The sequence below is a fragment of the Vanacampus margaritifer genome, chromosome 8 (assembly GCF_051991255.1).
Source record: "Vanacampus margaritifer isolate UIUO_Vmar chromosome 8, RoL_Vmar_1.0, whole genome shotgun sequence".
Classification (NCBI taxonomy): Eukaryota; Metazoa; Chordata; class Actinopteri; order Syngnathiformes; family Syngnathidae; genus Vanacampus; species Vanacampus margaritifer.
In genome coordinates, this window is record NC_135439.1 from 21,650,289 (window position 1) to 21,672,076 (window position 21,788).

General features: G+C 40.9%; 1 protein-coding gene across 5 annotated transcripts in view; it reads right to left on the reverse strand.

Annotated features, from left to right (window-relative positions):
* The window catches only part of celf4 (CUGBP, Elav-like family member 4), a 129,086-nt gene that overhangs the window by 84,715 nt on the left and 22,583 nt on the right, over positions 1-21,788 (reverse strand). For all 5 annotated transcript variants that reach the window (XM_077572719.1, XM_077572718.1, XM_077572720.1 and 2 more), the window contains exon 2: positions 9,636-9,718. In XM_077572719.1, coding sequence (XP_077428845.1) covers positions 9,636-9,718 — 83 coding nt within the window. The remainder of the gene's footprint in view (positions 1-9,635; positions 9,719-21,788) is intronic.

The window sequence follows — 21,788 nt, forward strand, 5'->3', positions numbered from 1 at the left end:
GTGTGATTTCATAACAATAAACCCCTTTGGCCCGATAGCATCTCCAAGTCAATCATGTTCTGCTCTTTCACAGAGAGACAAACAAGCCTCAAAAGAACAGTTGAAGCTAATGTTTGTCTGATTTTAAATCATCATGGAAATCAGCAAAAGTTGGACTTCTTAAATCTTGATGATAGACCACCCTTCATCCAAAACATTCCTCTGCAGTATTTATTTATTTATTTTTTACTCCCATTTATTATTTTTCTGGTGGAGGTATCGCCAGGGGAGTGCTCACATGGGAGTTCCACTTTCTCTAGACTATTCTGAAATGCTTTTGCTAGTCAGTCATGGAAGAAGTTTCTTATTTTGCACATCATTGATTATTAAACACAAGAACACCAAGGAGTGACAAAACCAAAACTTCACTTCTGTTAGACTTACCCACCAAGTCTCGACAAATACCCAACCGAGCCAAGAAAGCTCGTCTGCCATCATCAAAGAAAGATGGATAAAGAATTGATCCAACATAATTCTCACACAGAGCAAGACATGTTTGCCAAGGGACTTCACACCAGAACAACTCCCCATCGCGTAAACCTAATTACAGCAACAGAGTGGCCTATCATGAACAACCCCGTACCTGAAGCTGGAACAGAAGGTGTTGGCAGCTCTCTCTCCTCTAGAAGGCACCTCCCTCCAATCTTAAATAAACAAAAGCGTTGACGTTCCTAAAGATGGACGACAACATCCCAATTTTACCAATTGACTAGGGATTATCCCCAACACTGACAACAAGGCAAAGATGACTGCTCGACTAGATGATAACAAGACATGAAAGGCTAAAGAGAGATTCCACCAGTGGATACAAGAGGAAAATCAAAGGCTGCTTTCAGAAGTTGGAAATGGAGGAAGGAATTGACAGCAGCACGGACTATTGCCTATACTCCGGGGAAGCAACATCTAAAAATCATTAGCAAGAAGCTCCACTCAGGCAGCATTAACTCTACCACCTACAACATTGCCAGACATCTCGGCACTATTTTTACAATCTGGGTCGGAAATCCCACCAACTACAACAATGAATTTCAGAACCTTACTTAATTTTCAGATAAATCATGAAACCATGCAATTATTCAACATACAATGTCAGTTCCCTGTTCACATGTTATACCTCTATTGCAGAGGATGCTGGGAGGGGATGACTACTAACCTTGCTCTGCAAGCGGAATTTTTGCGGTATTTGTCATTTCACAAACTCCCGAAAATACATCCGCTGACCTTCACCGATCCGTACACTTTTGGTACGAACCAATCACAAAGCGGTATTTTGTTTGCGCATGGAATATGCACCTGTGACAAAACCAGGAAGCACCGACACTGAGGGAAACAAACAAACAAACCTTTTAACATGGACGATGGGATGCTGCAAAAATTCCTCTTCCATGATAGTTTATGGATGCATTGAAACACATCGCTGCATAGTGCTCCTCTTAAAACGCAGATTTTATTTAGACACTGGATATTGTTTATTTAGTCCCTCTTGGCAGCGTTCTTAGCTGTTGACTGGTAATAAATTGCCCATCAGGCCTTTGGCTGTAAAATGATCTGTGTTCTTAATAAAGTGCACAGTCTTATGGATGCCAAAAAGGCGGTGCTGTGTTTTTGGCTGTGTGCTTGTCTTCTATCACTCCTACCGCCGTTCTGTCAAGGACCAGATTCATTAATTGGACCGTTCCGTGTGGCAAACGGTTTTCTTTTGAAGAAGGGTGATTAAAATAGTTGATGGGATGATGGCTGGGAGAGAGCGTGGGGATGATTTAGCTCTGAGGCCTGTGGCATTTTTCATGTAGACATGCCGCTATGACCCTTGCACACTGCGCCACAAATCTACATTGACAATAGGGAGTGTGTAACTTGTGCATACTTGGTTGGAGGAAAACCTCAATCCAAAACCAACAAAACTCCCCTCTGACCCGTTCACCCGAGGAGCCTGGCAGGTATCGACCAAAGGGGGCGACTTATTGAGACAAGGTTGCCACGAAATTGGGTCACAAGACCCAATCAGTGTCATAGATTTCTTTCCCTGGCGTTATCTTCAGGAGAAAGGCTGCTTCTGGTGGTGCTGTTGGAGGAGTTGCGTTGTAGGAATAAGAAACAAATCAGTGGTTACATAGGCACCTCACCAACTTCTCTCTTCCCACTCCTTCCCACTTGGCTTCATCAACCTTTTCCTCTAGCCTGCTATTCATTTGCTTTCCCATCTTTTTCTGGTATTTGTTTGTCCCTGGGCTGAAAACGGGAATGTGTGTGTGCTCTACTGCATGTGTGTTGATTGCATGTGGGTGTGTGTGTGGGTGTTTTGAAATGACACATTGATTTACAGTGTTCCATATTTTTTCCCATCAGCCTCACTATTATAGCATGAGTCAATCGACGCTGTATTACTCTCTCTCTGCACTCTCTTTCCATGAGTATCAGGTTGTTCAATGAAAGTGTTTGTGAAGAGATTTGTATTACCGTTACAAGAGAAGTCTTTGCGGTGTGAGTGAGTGCATGTGTTGTTATCAGCGGTCTGCATTGTTTCAATGTACAAAGTGCATCACAAGCAAGCACCTCTTGTGTACAATGTGTCGGTTTGTGGTTAGGGTGTATGTTATTGTCCATCCATCCATTTTTCAGAGGTGGGCGCGTCAATGAATTTTGAAAGTCCGTTATTCTGCAATCATCAACAGTCCGGACACACTTTCATCATCGTCAATTTTTCAAGCAGAACCACATTTTAATCATCAATCCGTCATTCGTCATTGTTCAGCAAAATGAGCGCCCGTCAATGTTTCTGTCATTCGCAGTTGTTGTCCATCAATGCTCCTTTATCGGTCATCTGTCAATCCGTCAGCAAAATGGGACGGCTGTCTTTGACGGATTGCTGATTATATTAACGGATTGACGATTACATTGACGGACGAAACCCCCTTCTATCAATTTTTTGAAGTTTCCCGTCAATCGTCAACAAAAAATGCGCTTGTCATTGACGGATTGATGAACCTTTCGCCAATATTGATGGAATGCCCACCTCTGACATTTTCTATACCTCTTAAGGCCTCTCTGATGTTGGAAGTCAGGAAGTGTCTGAGTGTCATCTGATTAATGTATAAAGCACCATTATAATATCGGGTCCCGTCTTTTGGCAGATTCCACATGTTGAATCGCCGGCGGACTTTTATGACATTTGATCACACTGATTGGCTGTTAGGTATCGGCGCATGGGAGAGGAACAGGAAGTAACGAATGTGGATAAACAGTATTGCATGGCATTGTATGGCATTACCGTGAAAGGGTATGTTGATAGAGTGATGAAAGTCAAACTAGGGTAAGACATGGATTCGATACTTTTATATTACACAATACTCTGTAAAGAGTCTGATGGTGTGCTTCGCGTGAGAGTACATCGTCAGTGAAAAACATAGCAGTATGCCTTGTTTACCTCTTTATATCCCACCCCCATAAAGGGCTTTCCGGTTGTATTTTTCTGACTACCGCCGCCGATGGTATGGAATTGTATAACTTCTCACACATACGCAGAATGTACGTCATAGACAGCATCGGTGTCTGTATGTTGCTGTGTGTATTAACGTCATTTATACGTGACAAACACTTTGATCAATCACAAGTTGCTTGTTATTGTCGAATTTCCAAAGATCTTCCATGTTCATGAGCTGTTGTTTCATACGCGGCGATCTCATCCAAAAGAAATCCAAAGATGCCATCTGCTGGCCATCGTAATTGTTTGTTTTCACTTCAGCTTAATGATCAGACCAGGGCTGGCCAAGCCGCTCGTTCTCATAGAACAATGAAATTGATGACAAATTCCATCCCTGGTGCTCACTCTTTATGGCTCCTGTTGACGACAGTGCTCAAAGAGGGTAGATTTTGGACTCTATAGCCGCGTTTCCACCGCAGGAACTTCGGGGTAAATTTGCTCCATATGTGTGCGTCTCCACTGCAGGAACCTTCCCAACCGGGCCGCATTTACAGGAACTTACGGGGACGAGCGGAGGTCCTACTAGAGGGTAGGTACTCCGCCGGCCCGATAAAATCCCGATCGGGCTTTCGTGCTGATTGGCTAAAAATGATTTCGTATAAAAAATTATCTTACCTTCATGCGCGACGATGATGCATTTTCGGCTTAAGTCTCTTCCAACAAAATAATTCTCTTAATAATCCTTTGCTTATTTTCGTTCCACTCTACTGTTAGCCTTTTAAAATTCTTCATCTAGACGCCATCTCCTCGCACTCAAACCATCCATCCACACCAAGTACATAAAAAAAGCAGAAAAAAAGAGTTTTTCTCTTTCCTCGTTCTGATTGGGTGACGTCACAGAAACCGTTGCAAGGCGATTACGTGTCGATCTAAACTCGTGACTTGCAAGTCAGCCTTTTCAAATTCTTCATCTAAACGCCGTCCCCTCTCACTCAAACCATCCATCCACGGCAAATACATTTTTAAAAAAAAGCAGAAAAAACGGCAACCGCCACAAGTTTTTCTCTTTCCTCGTTGTTGTGTTTTTCGTTGCGCGGTGCTTGGGTGACGTCACGGAAGCAACCGTCGCACGGCGTTTATGTGTCGATCAAAACTCGTGACGTCGCGAAATGGGTCGTACTCCGCAGTGGAGACACAGCCACAAGCGGGCCGGCCGAGAGGACGGTTCCTGTGAAAGTCCCTACCCACCTCCCCATACCCGAACGTCCTACGGTGGAAACGCGGCTCATTTTGTTTGCCCACCTTCTTTTATTGCACTGGTTTAGCAAACAATGATACAAAAAAAAAAAACATTTTCCAAAATATATGTGAAAGCTCTCTTTTATTAAAATCCTCAATACGCCTGTGTTCTTCGTTCAAACTAAATAATTGAAATTCCAATGGAATGAAATTCAAACCTGGTAGCAAGGTGGACTAGTGATTAGCACTTGCGATTCTTTATTTGTGTCTGCGTACTCTTGAGAGGAGCATAAGGCCGGTGTGCCCTGCCTCCCACCCAAAGTCAGCAGGGATAGTCTTCAGTTCACTGGTGACTAATGAGGACAAACACTATATAAACTGGATGAAGGGATTTCGAACCCGTATCTGTCATTAGAAGTTCAGTGACTGTTTGTTTTTTACTTATTTACCTTCAGTCACAACTGGCGCACACACTGAGCCTTCAGTACTTTGTGCTGCGCTACACCAACAGCCTACAGCCGTGCTTACAGGCCATTTCCACTAGGTAGTCTAATCCCCTCTACTCTCGGCTCACCTGGCAGCCACAGAAAGAAGACTCCGGAAAACTTTTTAAATATAAGGGTTGGGAAAGCAACTTTGATGATAAAAAGCGCATCAGGACGCGAAGTGAAGGGGAAAGAAGCTTTAAGGGGCCAAAGGGATTTCTTTTGCAGGATTTTGGTTATGTTGGCTTGAGAAGAGGGGATTGATGGAGGCGAGAGGGACAGAGAAAACAAACAAGGTGGAAAAAACAAAACCGGGTTAGAGCGAGTGTCGTAAAATTTTCTACCTCTCTTTGACTAAATCCTAATTACAAATTTCATTACTTTCACCAAGGCGGAAATATTTTAGTTTTTTTGCTGTGAGTATTTTTTCTCTACATCTGTTTCTTTACAACTGTAAGTGTCAAAATTGCCTGCAAGTCCAGGATTGTGAAGTTTTCCTGAGACATGAATTCCATAGGGATCCATTTGGAATACATTTCATACTTTGAAATGGAAAATTGACTTATGTATGGATCCAGAAGTTACTGATCATCACCAGTGAGTGTGTGTATTTGCTTTCTGTATTTAATACATACAATTAATACAAGTAATTTAATCAGAGTACTGTGCTCATCACTGAATGTATTTTCGGAGCTTTTCTATTCATTGAAAACCGAGTGAGCCGGCCGTTGTTTAAGCGTTGCCAAGCAATGCCGGACACGCCAGCACAGCTCTTTTGTAGCTTTCCCGACCGGCATATGTCAAATAAAACCAAATGTTTCAACATCTAACTCACAATTTTTAGAATGACTGTAGTTGTTGTGAGCTGTGCTTTCAGACAAACTCTAAGCCATCAGCATGAGTCAGCAGCTGCTCGCTGTGACGCGGCCTTCAACACCAGAGCACAGAAGCGGTTAATTGAATCAAAAGGTGCAATAAATGTTTCACCTTCATGAGGCGCTAGTCCTTAGTACAGCCTCCTGAGCGCGCAAGTCTCTGCGGGAATACGTGCACTGCTAGATTTGACATGGGATGCTCTCATTTAAACGGTGTCCCACCCAGAGTGCGTACATTTAATGAAGGTGCGTAATTGACAACATTGTGTCTATGGGATAATATGCACAGCCAAAAAAGTGAGCAGCAGTGCACCTTTGCTTTTTTTTTTTTTCCGTAGTATTGTTCGTTCTGTAATTTTACCGATTTGACATGTCCTCATCATTTCTCTCTCTTTTTTTTTTATTTTTTTTATTTAAATATATATATGTATTATTAATTTTAATTTTATCTGTGGGTGAGTATGTGTATGCGTGTGTGCATGCGTGTGAGTGTGTATTCATTAGTTCACCTAAAACCTATTAAAAAATCCCATACCGTTCACCTAAACCGAACACTTCAGAACACAGCCAGAGCCGTGAGGCCGTCAGGAGACCCGAGGAAGGACCAAAGAAAAGAAAGGAAAGTGAAATCCAGCACCGACCAGATACCACCCACCACCCACCGGGCCACCAACCAGAGTCATTCACCAACCCCAGAAACATCCAAATTCCAACAAATCAGGGAGGCCTCAAGAGACCAAAGGAGAGACTGAGGAAAGGAAGGAAGGACAGACGAAGCAGAGTGAGATCCACAGACACCAGCCTTCACCGATTGAACGACCAGAGGAAGAAGCAGATTGTGTCTGAGTTTCGATAGATGCTGATGTGGTGGATCTGGCATGCATGAAAATCTCCACCAAAGAGGGGAGCCGTCGACCCCTGCCAGGACAGAACAAGCGCAACACCTCAGGGCCCCCCATGCCACGGCAGCGCCAAGGGACAACCCCCGGGCCCCGCAGCAGTGCACATTTGCTGACCTTAGCATATGGGAGAATATTCCCCGTAATGCCTAACCGTTTTTTTACACTTGACAATAAGTTTAGAATGTCCATTACTGCCACCTACAGGACTGGAGTGTACAGGTATTGATGGCAATTTAAAACACCATACAACTACTAGACTGATTTTTTCTTTTTTAGAAACAACTGAGCCATTTAACCAAAGTCTCCGAAGTCTTCAGCATACTGAGCGGCTTCCGGCTCCATTCCCCTTGGAATATCCACAGTGTGTCTCTCTTAAGGCATTCACTTGTTTACTTTAAGCTCACCCTCGATCAATTGTAAAATTGAGAGTGTCCTTTTAATAACTAAAGCGTTGCTAGTTAGCATTTGCCTCTGAAGCCAAGTTGATTTCAAATGTCTGTACAGGTGACTTATATGCTGTGTAGTATGCCACCAAATCTATGAATTGCTCGATGTTGGTATGCAGTAAAATACAAACACATTTTTCCTCAAATAATAATGCCAAAACATCATTCACAGCAGATGCGTGAACACAAAATCACATTTTGGTTTTGACCAAATATTTAATCTCGTTCTGTATTTGTCGGTTTCTCCCTCCCTGTTTCTTTCTGAAAAATATGCCAGTGAGAAGTGGGAGAAAAAAAAACTGAAAGCACGGATCCCCACTCCTCCGCTCTTCTCGCTGCACGTCTGTGATGTCATAATCACTCACATCAAAGGCTATGCGCTCAACACGGCGACTGTCAGCTTCCCTGGAGGCGTCATTAAAAACGAACACAGCAAAGCAAGCCAGGCCTGACAGAGACACATCAAAACTTCCTGACACACACGTGTGAAAGTGTGCACGCTCACAGATGAACTTGGCTTGCATTTGTACACATAAAATGCATGTGCATTAGTCCCCATGCACATACTGTACATTCTGACAAATGAATTGCAAAGATAAATGCATGCAAAAACTGCTACAAAACTGCACATATTAAAATCAGTGCAACAAGGATGTTCGATACAACTTTTTTTCAGACCGATACCAGTACGAGTATTCAACTCTCGAGTAGTCACTGAAACCAATACCACTAGTACATTTTTTCCACAGACATTTTCACCCCAAATTAACAATGACAGATCATTTTACACTTCTATATCACAATAGAGTTTTTTCCCTTTTAAAAAAAAATAAAAAAAATTATATTCTTCTCATTTGCAGTTCCTGATCGTAAAACACATTGATACCACTAGTACATTTTATCACATAACCCCCCAAATAACAATAATTTTAAAGACCTCTGTATCGCAATATAGTTTTTTTCCTTCTTTTTTAAAAAGAATATTCTCAATTTTCTATTCTTTTAATTTCCACTTCCTGATTGTAAAATGTCCAAAAGTGGGCGTTGCGAGTTGTAATAGCTTGAAATAAGGCGGGGTGTCGGACTGATACTAGGCCATATTTCAAGGTATATGTACTCGTGACTGTGATCAGTACTCACCCATCTCTATTTGTGGCTGTTTTATGATCAGGAACTAAACATTAGAAATGAGAACAATAGAAAATTGCCATTATTTTCATGCAATTTAAAGGAAAAAAGCTATATTGGGAACATATGGTACGCAAAGCATTTTTACAAATTTTTACTTTCACCCAGCAGATAAAAGTACTATATAAGCACACTTAATACAATACATATACCAAATGATCTGTCATTGTTATTTTTTATTTTTTATTAATAATTGTATGCATCAAAAGTACTACTGGTATCGGCACTTGGTATTGGTATCGATGACTACTCAAGAGTTTAGTACTCGTACTGGTATCGGCTTGAACGTATTGAACGTCCCTAACCGATACTCAACCTAATATATATTATTTACAGTATATAATTCCCCCATTCACATATTAAATTGAACATGTACCTCCTCCCTTGACTGTGTAAAAAAAACCTAAAAAAACCTCATTCTGTCACGCACCACTGACAGCTCAGCATTCATAAGAGCTGGCTTTCATGTGCGTCGTACATGACTGCTAACATCTGCAGCGCATGAACATCTGTCCAGGAGACGTGCTACATCCATGATGCACATGATGCAGAGCGTGCACTTAAATGTACAAATAGCCGTCATCTACGCAGCCACTGGCTTCTCATCCCTCCCTGTCTTTCTCTCACACACTCGCCCACACACGGCTGCTTCGAACCAACACACACGGGCGCACACTCATTTACACAAACTGGAGGAAGGACTATAAATAGTATGCCTATGATGTGATGCTGTGTGTGGCTTCTCCCTGTGGGTTTATATGTGTGTGTGACTGTCAGAGTGACGAGAGAGGGAGAGCGAGAGGACGGTAAGCGAAAGGAAGGCTCTGCTCGTGTCTGGTGCACCGCCAGTGATAAACACAAAGTGACAGGCATGGCAAAGATGGTGATTCCCCTTTGATTTGAAATAAATGTCAGGCATTTGTATGTGAAAAATGAATACATAAGTGCCACCATGAATGTAGCAGTTCTTGTGTATGTGTTGTCTGCGACTTTGCTGGCAGGCCAACATTGTGCTGCACATGTTGTGTATGACTTACCCCTGGAAGGGTCTTCTGCTCGTGCAATGCATTCTGGGCTTTCAGGGCTGACTCCCTGGCACAGTAGGTGAGGAAGGCACAGCCTGAAACACAGCAAAAGAAAGACATCATTATAAAATGTGAGCTGGGGACAAAGAGAAAGAGACAAGACGTAGGAGGGTGCTGCAGCAACCTTCAGCAAATAGCTACGGGAAACACAACAGAAAACTATGGAACTGTGTGCTTATCTGGCAATGCGCATGCGCATAATTGGCTTACTTGGCTTGTTCTCCGGTAAACAGTCAGTGGTTGAGAAGAAGGCCGGCAAACGCCGGACTTTTACCCGGGATGGGAACCATTGCCGGCGGGGTAAATTTTTGAAAATCCTCAGTGTCCTGGAGGTCTTTGAGCGGCCATATCTCCCAAACCCTAGGTCCTACCGGGGACACACGGTGATCCCCGGATTCATCTCGACGAGACCTTTCCAGTGGTGAATGGCCTGTTGGCGTCCACGGCCTTGCGTCCCGGAGATAGAGGGCTGACTTCACTTCTGTTGGCAGCTTATTTCATTTGTGTGCAGCATAACAAACAGCTAAATGCAGCTTCACCATGTTTACTTTGAACTTTGGGTTCCACTAGGCAAATTCTCTCGTACACACTAAAAATACTTTAAGTAAAAGTGATTTTGAATATTTTACTCTCTTTCAAGAGTAAATTTTACTGTTTAGAGTGGGACCAAATAGACACTGTTTAGAGTAAATTTTACTACTGCCCCAAAATAAATACGTTCAAACGTATTTTAAAATATGTTTCAAGGTATTTGCACGTATGTTCAAAAAGTAAACGTTCAAATGTATTTGCCAGTCAAATCTCAAAAATGTTTTATCCACATTTGCAGTTCCACACTTCCGTAGATAACAACACAAAGCGCCTGCCTGTCGCCAATCAGGAACATAAAATTCTCTGTGCACGACGAGCAACACATCAGCAACTGAACAAAGGGAACATTCATATTCGCGTGAGCGCAGTCGAGTCTGCACTGAGAAATTAAGAAGGCCAATATCTGCTGCCTTGCAGATTTGTGCAATATGCTGCGTGAGAGCTCCTCCGCCTAAGAAGCGCGTCAGATGTGACGGAGCTTCCCAGCTGCCAGTTATCCATTCACCCATCGCACTCTTCTGGCTGCTGTGACACAGATAGACATTTTCCCTGACAAGCCACTCCTTTTCTCTTCCACTTTTCATTTGTCCAACTCTGGGCTCCATATGTTGTTCCAAGACTACTCACAACCCTCGGGTTTGTTGCCACCTGGGCTGACATGTGGGGGTGGAAGGAAGATGGAGAAGAAGAAGCAGCCGTGGGGAATGTGGAAGCCTCTCCCTCGCCATCCCATGATGACAGTGAGGAACACGCTACTATCAAGAAGGCTGACAGCCTGTCAATCTTCACATCGAGGGAAATGATTTATGCGGATGACAAATAAATAAAACATGTCCACACGCAACATCACCATGGACAATAGTGACATGATTCAATAAGACACTAAAAATCCTTCAAAAGAAACATTCTGTTCTCCGTCTCCATCCTGGTCGCACGCATGTTTTCTGTTGTCGTGGGCAACTCCATAAAGTGCATGCGGAAGTTGCGGCCACCCCTCCGGAGGCTTCGTCTTTAACCTCAGGTCTTACTGATGGTAATGCACAAGGCAGCTGCTCTTGTTGGTGTTTTTAATTAACAGGCCTCTCACTCATTAGGCCAAATGGGAGCTGGCCACTGACAGCTCGGCTATCTCCTTGTCCTCTGTGGGCCTGTCGTGTTCAATCTAACATACATGTGCCATCCCCCGATGTCCTTTTCACACGGATTACACTTAACTCACTTGAATGTACTCTACCTTAATGTTTATTATGTTCAGTAGATGTGGAATGTAAAGTAAAATATAATGGGAATTAAATGTATTCTCATTGCACATGTCACAATTACAGAGCAATGAAATGCATTTAACAGATTTTAACCTGTCCAAGAATCATGGCAGTGACAGCAATAGATGGGGACAGAACAGGAAGTCTGAAGGCTCACCAGGCGGTGCACCGATTTCTCAGATGTGAAAGGGAAAACAATGAGTAGGGAAATGGGAACAAAGTAACCAAGGTTATTTTAGTTAACTAAAACTAACGAAAATGCTTTTAAATAAATGAAAACTAACTGAAACTACATTTTATGTTTACAAAACTAAGCTAAAATTAACTCTAATTATAGCAAAAATCCTTCATATTAGTCTTTGGTAATAAATTTAATGCGTGAGCCTTTGTGGATGATTTTAAATGTGATTTATGTAGATTTATTTTGATATTATTGATATTGATAAAAAAATCTTTTAGAGAGAGTAAGTAAAAATTAACAACAGAGGTACTATCAAGAAGGGGAAGTTGTGTGCAGACTCTCATCATTGAACCAATCACATTCAATGATGACTGTCATCATTGAATGTGATTGGAATGTGAATGCACACAACTTCCACCATTTAAAGCACCTCTGATTAACACTACGGTAAGCTGTTCCAGTAGGCTTTTTCTGGAATTTTTGTAGTCACATCTTACAGCACAAGCCAAGGTCCATGGACAGCTTCCACAGCAAGAGGGAGATCTCGTTGTTCAAAGGCGTCCGTCAAGAGAATAATTTACAAGCTATTTTACATGCTATGAACATAGTGAAGACAGTCATCAACAGTATTCCGTCTTCATGTCTGGGCTTAAGCAAGCAAAATGGAATCCTTAGCTCACAAAGAAAAACATCAAAGCACAGTAATATTTAGTAAAAACATACTTGAAATCTCCCCGATGCCTCAAAAAAAATGTGCAGTATTTTGGTCTGATGAAACCAAATGATGTTTGGCGCAAACACAGCACTGCTCATCACCAAAATAACAGCATAGATACAGTGAAGCATAGTGGCAGTAGCATTACGCTGCCCCCCCACCAGATGGCCTTAGTCAATATAGAGAAAATTATCAGCATCCAACCAACAATTGTAGTGCGATCTGAAGCGGCCTCTACACAGGTGATACCCTCACAAGTTGACACAATTGGAACATTTTCACAAAAAAGATTAGGAAAATGTTGCCGCATCAAGATAAGCCACCCTGACAGAATCCTACCCAAAAGCACTGAGTGCAGTAAAAAGCCAAAGGTGCTACTACAAAGTATGAGTTTTGGGCTGAGCATATTCAGGCACCCAAGTTATATATTTTTGTCCCTTTTAAATAAAGATTTGAGTCAATCGTAAAAAGAGTTTAGGGTGTGTAGACTTCTTATATCCACTGTAGGTTCGATTTTGATATTTAGATTTTTTAACTAGGTGTCTCCTTTCGGTCGTGGCTTCGTCCACCACCTTTTGTTATTATCTGATCATAACCGTTGGTTATTAAATTCAGTTTGATTGTACTCGTGTATTGAGTTTGCGTTAGGGACCTCCTGTACGACGATCCGCATGAACTGACAAATATGCTTTGAAATGAGATACAGAATGTCAATATGTGGCTGTAAGAGTATGTGTAGGCTCATGCTACTGAAAATACATCCACTTTGAATGTTAAGATGAGATTTTTAATAATTCTCTTACAGCAGTCATGAATATGTAGTCTGATTCAAGCTTCTCACAAGGTCCAATTTTGGTTTTTATAGAGACAGAATTTATTGATTGAAAATGTGCAGTAATTACAGTACTGTGCAATATTTGAGCAATGTTATAATGACCTATTTGAATATATCCATTACAACACACACAAAAATAGAAAAAATAATAGAATACTCCCTCACTTAAATTGAAAGGCAATCTAAATTTACCTGTATTTTTCCTAGTTTACTATATTAATATGAATAGTTTTACAAGGAACAGTTTAATTAAAATAAAGCCAGTGGGGATACAACGCTTTAGCACAGCTTTGTACGCATGGTACATATAAAAAAGACTTGAAGGTAAACCATAAATATTTACACAACTATATAAAAAAAAAACATTCCGCCTCTCACTGTATTCCCATGTACATTGAGGTCTTCAAATGAGAAACTGCTCGTCGAGTCTCGTATATACAATGTGTGACAGTCAACAAACATTCAATTCATCATCATTGTCACAAGTCCGATGTTGGCAGGGGTTTTAGTATCTGACTAAGACCAATATTGGCCCAGGAGGGAGAGATAAGCTGTTTGTTTCTGATGTCAATGCTGCCAATTTGTTTTCCCATCACTTCAAATTCAAATCAAGGGGATCTGAGAGGGGCTCTGAGAGGATGTGTATTGTGTGCGTGCGTGAGTGTGTGTGCGTGAGTGTGTGTGCATCCGTGCGTGCGTGCCTGTATGTCTACGAGAGAAACAGACGGTAGCAAACAGAAAGAGAGGGGAAGACAGCGGGACAGAGAAAGGGAAGTGCGAGGGATACTCAGTATGGGAGAGAAGGGGAGAGTGGAGATAAGATCACCTAGCTTCTGTGAACACCATCCCCCTGTGTCCTACACTTGCCGCTTATCTCAACTGGCACAGACACCCCAAAGGGACACATACCCACCGAGGGGGTGAGACAGCGAGGGACGGGAAAGACACGATGAAAGAGAGGAGTAAGGGAATGTTGGATACTATGAAACCTTACTGATTAGAAAAGTTGGGGGGGGGGGGTTGTTGCGCTTCTGTGGTGAAAGCCAGAAAATTATGGAAGACCACGATGAGGTCGGACTTGCAGCTTCAAAGGATTTGCTTTTCCTAACAAGCTGAGATTCAAAAATGCTTTGTTTCCAACTAAGCCACTCCTCGTGGCTGATGTACGGTGTAGCTTACAATTCATTTTCTGTTTCGGTTCTGTTTCTCTACAGAGTGTTACCTGTTATTTTGATGTTCAAAGTTGGGTGCTTTGACGCGGTTCCAGCCAATTGTCTGAGAAAGGTGGACTCGATCACACCAAGCACTTCATTCTGATGTTAAAGAAATACGCAAGCCATGTGGTTAGCTTAGCAATTAGCATGGCTTTTCATGGTCTTTCCTCATTACCCTTCATGAGAATGATTCTTGTCAGAACAGAAGTGTAGCTTGTTCACCAGCATGGAGGTGACGATTACTGACTTGGCAAAGTATTTATTCACAGCAGCAGCCAGCTGAAGCTATTGCTAGTTATAGCTAGCTGGTTCGGCGTATCGTAGCACTGAGCTACTGGAGACTCGACCTCCGACTGGTGTCTTGCTCCACTTTAACGCGGGTGCGTACAGCGCAGCAAAGCTTTTTGGGCAGTTGATTGATTCTCAGTTTTGCAGTTCAATGTGTTTTAATGTGGCGCAAAATGCTAATTTTGCTTTGCAAACTGCGATACAAAACCACTTATTTCAAGCCTTGTGTTGATGTATTAATAATGAACTTAAGATAAGTTGTTAGGAATAGGTAAACTGTCTCCTGCTCATTTTTGACCATGTCAGTATCTGTCAATGTTTGTGTATTATAGTTTTTTAAATATGTTGCTTTTTATTTTTATATACGTTTGATATAATTGGGGGAAAAAAAGAGTGTCACCAGAAGTTTCATTCAGTCAACGTTAATATGAGTGTCAGCGCAATGCTCATTGTGAGTGTTTTTATATTCTATTTGGATGTTTGTGTTTCCCTTTCAATAAACTGCTGAAAATTCATTAGTGGTCGTTCTACCCCTTTTGTTTCACTTCCTTCAAGCGACAGCGTAGCCGAAGCTCATTTGTAGCTGAAATTAAAAACGAAAGAGAAAACAGCTTGTGAAAAACTATGCTAATAAAATCATGCTTTACTAATGGCGATATTATATGGGGGGAAAAGAGCTCAGTAACCTCTACATACAACAAAAACAGTCTTTTATCATCAAATATTATTTTTTTAAATTGTAATTATTATAGACCAAACACAGAAAACAATCATTTACTATTCTAAAATAATATATTAACAATCAAGTAGAGTGTGAGGCAGGGCAGTGGTTCTGTGGCATTTACTGTATCACGTTCTGCTATGCTTGTATGGGTTTTCACGTCCCCAAAACATGCTTCTTAAGTTAATTAAAAAACATGTCTGCCATCTAAATTTCCCATAATGTGTATGTTAATGGTTGTCTATATGTGTGTATAATTGACTGGCATTCCATGGTGTATTGCTACCTGCGACCCGAATAAGAACAAGCACACAAAAAAAGGATAGATGCATAGGAGAGTTAATGTGCTCAAATATAAATCAACAGAACTGCATGATTATTGCACTTACAGTGTATCATCGGACTTGATTAAAATTTCTCATAATGTCATACACCATCCACAGGCACTACATTTTTTAATCAGGAATTGAATTGGACCGAAAGAAAACAGCTTCTGTTAGGGCGCTATCACCTCGTATCACTAGGGAGACTAGCTGCAAAGTATCACCTACCAACAGAGAATATGTCACACTCTACCGACAAGTGCCTGTATCTGTTGAGATGAAATGAGGTGATATTAAAGTTTGCTTCATACTTTTATTTGAACATACAGTATGTCCATTCAAATGATAGAACGCTGATAAAATCAGTTTTACGGTGCAGATTTCAGCCCTGGAATGACAATTGCCTTATAAGCCATATGAATCCCTGTGCATCCCTGCCTGAATTAATGCTTCACACTGTTACTGGACTCATGAATTACTTTTTGCCGGCAGGATCCGCCTCTGTGCCACCCAAGACTAGAAAGCTAAGGGACAAGTTATTGCTGAGAATTCTCTAATTATCTGGCGCCCATTAATTCAGGGATTGTAAAAAGGCTGACATAAAAAGTTCCCTCCTCGCGCTCTATCCTTTTATGCCCAGCTACAGATGGGGAGAAACTCCCAGTGATCATTTAAATATTTCAGAACATCTTGGTAAAAGCCTCAAAAGAGTCAATAGCATTAAACTCTTTATCCGCGGCACAGCTGAACCTCCTCGATGCACGGCCATGGATCCCTGCCTTGAAAAACTTTGGCATGGAACTTTGTTTGATGTTGTTCAATTTCAGGCTGTCAATGCAGATATCGACATTGTATGTCACTTTTGTTTTATTTCTTCAAAGAGTTGATCAAAGATTACTTACAGTATGCTCAGCGAATACGAGAAACAAGAGTGTGTTTGTCATACAATAAAACCAAATGGGAAAGAAATAGCACTGCAAAAGATAAGTTGCTAGAAACTGTAGGTAATTTAATATCTATAACTAGGTCACACACACACACACACACACACACACACACACACACACACACACACACACACACGCACGCACGCACGCACGCACGCACGCACGCACGCACGCACGCACGCACACACACACAGAACAGACTAATTGCTTTAATGCAGAAACTGCTAAGGTTACATTTTTAATTAAAAGTGCATACATATTTGAGATGAATATCCTTGCTTGAATCTGATATCAGCCTGAAAACAAAACAAGTGCCTCTGTGAGAAATAGTAATTCAATAAAGTGAAGAGCAATTCCTCATATCCCCTTCACCTACACTGACCCCTCCGATCATTACTCAAAATGGTGAATAGATATCAAGGATGGAGGCTATTCCAGGGAACAAAAATCTTCCTACTTTCTCCCCGTATCATCTGAAAATCTTAAATTGCCAGCTGTAAAGGCCGATTCAATAAACCCTAACTTTAAAGCCCACAATATGAACTTGGGAATGAGCAGTGCACTACGGTATGTGTGAATAGGGAGGCCAAATAAAGAAAACTTCAATTACAGCTCAGAGCACATTACTTTTTTTTTTTATTGTGTAAAACTTGGCTTGATATTCAGGAGCTGTTCCCATGACTAATGAACGTTGGTCCTCAGTATGATATGATTTCAGCTTGGGCAGGCAGAACTAAGGGGCAGTATTATGAACAATGAGGTGAATTCATTTATAGTAAAGTGGAATAGCAGTCTTAACTCACCAACAGGCGACTATATGCAGATTGCTCCAAGAAAGAATTGTGTCACCGAGGGAAAAAGACAGAAACTTATTATGAAGATGATGGATGAAACTCCAAGGCAGAGTGCTTGCATATCTCCTAATTTGCAGACATACAGTATACCAGTACGAGTAATTAGTCACCGATAACATATACCAACAGCACTAGTACTTTTGATACATTAAAAATAGAAAGGTAATGTAAAAAAAAAGACCTATATGGCCCATTGTAGCAATTTTCATTAAAATTATCTTTTTGTTTTTTTTGTTCACGCACTTTCTACCGTAACTACAAATAGTATCATTTTTAAGTACATCTGTGCAGAGGAGCTAATATACCTTACACGCTCTTTGAAAATGAGAGCGCCACTGCCACCTACTGTCGTGGATGTGTGTCGTGGACACTTCATTCTAGTATCGACCCGATACCGATATCTGGTACTAACCCGTCTCCAATAGCTGTTTTATATACCGTAAGTGGGCTTTTCATGTAAAACAATGAGTACATAATTTTATAATTTTTGTGGGCTACCGGAGTCTTTCCTGTTAATTCGGACCCATAGATGATTGCAGTGGACATGACATGTTTGCGTGTCTAAACCAATAAAAACGCATACTTTGTATGATGTCAGCACTTCTGGTTCATCTCTGGATCCTAGCCAATCACAATTTGCACGTTCATTTGAACTCATTTGCTCCCAAAAACGTATAAAAACTTTACATTTTTAATATTGCCATGGTCCCCAAAAAGTATGTACAGACGCTCCCCTACTTACGAACATTCGAGTTACGAACAACGGTACATACGAACATTTCTGCGCGTACAGTATGTCGAAAAATGTTCGGAAAGAGATGCTGTAAGTTAGATTTTGTATTGCGCGTAGTGCTTCTTTCCGCCGCTAATACCGACGCTTGGCGCTGTGAGAGCTCATTGGAGGCTCAGCAACGTGTCGAGGAGGAGGAGGAAGAAACGCCGGTCCCCATGAAGGAGGAAATAACTTTTGAAGCCGATTCCAGTGACGACGAAGAATCTCTCATGATATAAAATCCTCCTCTTCCTCCTCCTCCATCATCTCCTTAAGCATCGAGTACATCTTCCAAAAGTAAGTTAAACTTCATGTACATACTGTGTGTGTCTCTCTCTCTCTCTCTCTCTAACATACGTAGTACAGTACAGTACTGTACGTATTCTCTCCATTTTATTAAAAGTTTTTTTCAGTACAAACCAATGCAGGTCACTTGTACAAGCCTTAACATACTTGTACAGCCTTACTTGTACAGCCTTGTACATACTTATATAAACCTTCAATATACTTATATAGGCTTTAAACATAAATTATAATACAAAATATAGCACTGAAGCAACTTACGAACAAATTCACCTTACGAACGATCGTCCGGAACGTAACTCGTTTGTAAGGTGAGGAGCGTCTGTATACGTTTTTTATTTTATTATTATTATTCTTTTAATGCTAGAGCATACAGAAGGCTTTGATGCACCCTCTGACCTGAAGAGATCGCTTAAAGCAATGGTAGTTATTACAAAAACGGCCAGCAGGTGGTAGCAGAGTATAAGAGATCAGCCACGGTCATGTTGCAACAAGCTTTTTTCGCCAGTGTTTTCAACCGGTTTGTGAATAATAATGAAACGTAGCTACATTCTAAGGGTAATTGCTGCAAAACGGAAACAGATAGAAATATACTTTTTTTCTGATGAAAGAAGAGACTCTAATCTTTCTTCATTTCTATCCATGTTTTTATAGCAGTAGAAACCCAATATTCGGTGGGCCTTTCAAAATCAGTCAAAATCCAGGAAAATTGCTGGGAGCGAAGGGGGTAGCTTCAGTGAAAATGGCTGGGAGTGAATGAGTTAAAATTTTTAGGTATAAGCTTGGTAAGTTTACAAAATGTTACAGCCATACTATCCTGGCATCCACTATAACAAATAAAAATATAATACCCCCCACCCCCCGAAAAAAATAAATAAATAAATAAATACTTTTTTTTTTAAAAAATGTTGTTCTTATGTGGGAAAAGTCAAAATCGGTAATAAATAAATAAATAATTGCCCTCTGTCTGAAGGGGTTAAAAAAACAAAAACAAAATCATTAAAAAAAGAGAAGAGATGTATCATTAAAATGATATCCTTTCTGTTTGTGAAATCCAAGATCAAAGAATACAGATTAGTATGAAATAAATCATACAGATTAATTCTTCAATCTCCATTTCACCATTCCTTCAAGAATGATACAATTTTGTATGCAATTCTACTTCTTCTATTTGGTCTGATGGTTTTAAAGGTCGAGATTCTCCTTATAAATATCACTGTGAAATGGCTATTTAATTAGCCTAAAGGTAGCTATCAGCAGATTAATATGAAGTAATAGTTTGTCCAAGGATCTGATGTCCCATTGAGTGCATTTAAGTCTCTGTAATCCTTCACAGAAATGGCCTACTTCTCCTGTGTGAGAGTATTATTTGTGAATGCATGCTAATGTGTAAAAATTTAAGAGCGGTAGAACAGAGATAAGCAACTGACTTGTAAACAACATAAAAGAGACCTTTTGTATGTAGGGCCCATTTTCATTTGATCCCGGCTGAACATACAGACATTGGCAAACTCTACAGTGAAGCTTATATTAAAAGCTATACCGTGCTAATCCAACATACAGGTACTTTAACAGATTGCTTCTAATTCGCAGTCATTCAACCCAGCTAACTTTGTGGGAAACTTAAACCCTGGACTGACTGCCAGGCAATCACAAGGCAGTTGAGAATGTGGCATTGGGTTAGAATAGATTTGGGAACTGCCACACTAACAATGAACATTACTATAATAATACTGCATATGTACATTAGAATAAGATGTTATTGAGTGCACTTCAATCTAGTGTGTTATCGTTCCAAATCATTTCTGATTAGATTTTGCAATGCCATGTTAAATTTAAATGCCCGTCAAGCACACATTTTGGAACTGTATTCATTTTTCGTCATTACAACTTGTTAACGCTGATAATACATTTCACAACAACTTTGGTGTGGATGGATTTTCATCAAATTTTTATGGCATCATCCTTGAAAATATGCCATTAAAATCCAGGTTGCTATATCAAAAACTGTAGACAGAAAGTTGCACGTAAATAAACCAACCCAACTCACACTGACAGAATAAGACCCTTGAAATGGTACGTGTATCCGTGCGCGTCCCTGAAGATAACAAGTGGCATCTCTCGCCCTGCTTCCCAGCGAGGCTGTCTCTAAGCTGTGCTAATCGATTGGCGAAGGAGGAAAAAGGGCGAGCTTTAATGTGTTGCATGTGAAGGATTTACTGGAGAGCAGAGCCTCGGAATCAATGGACTAGAAAATGCATCATTAGGACAGTGTCAAACACACGCACACACACACCGCCAACCTAAACCCATTCACTCCCCCTTTCTCCTCTGCTGCTCGTCCAGTGAGGGTCGGAAACAGAAAACACACAAAACGGACATGAGTGTATGTGAGGTTTGAACCCTCGCGTTGTAAAGTCCAACAATGCACTCGAAGCTCTTTAAAACAAAAAAAGTCTCCTGGCCAGTGTTCTAAGCTTTCTTTGTGACAATGTCCATCGGTGTGTCTGTCGTAAACATCGAGACCAGACACATTGTCATATCTTACCTCAGTGATTTTGTCGGGAAATGTTTGAGTGACCCATTTTTAGCTTTCCATGCTATGAATAATGAAATTCCGAATGACTCCTAAGGTGAACTCCTCACCTTGTTCTACGTGGCCACAACTGAATGGTAAAAAAAATTGTAGTGCAGATTGTACTGTAAATGGAGATTGGTGGGCTTTTATCATTTGCTGCCAAACTCATTAAAGCTGTTTAGTATTTCCCAAAGGAACATTTTACTGATCACATCTGTCTTTGCCTTCTCAGAAATAAATCATCTTCCTACTTGGAGATGATTTCTCCAATAGGCCTGCTGGGACAGAAAAGGACCAAAATAGCACGGTATAAACACACAACAATGAACGACATTGTTTTAATGTTGACTCGTGCATGATTTAGAGCTCAAACAACTTAAGAACACACTCTGTATTTTTATTTATTTTTTGTTTTTGTTTTTTTTGTGTCAGGCAATGGGGCACAAGACTTAAAGGGGAAGTCATCCCCCCAAAAAAATTCTTGACAATAATAGGCCAACGTTCTATTCAGCCCCGCTAGT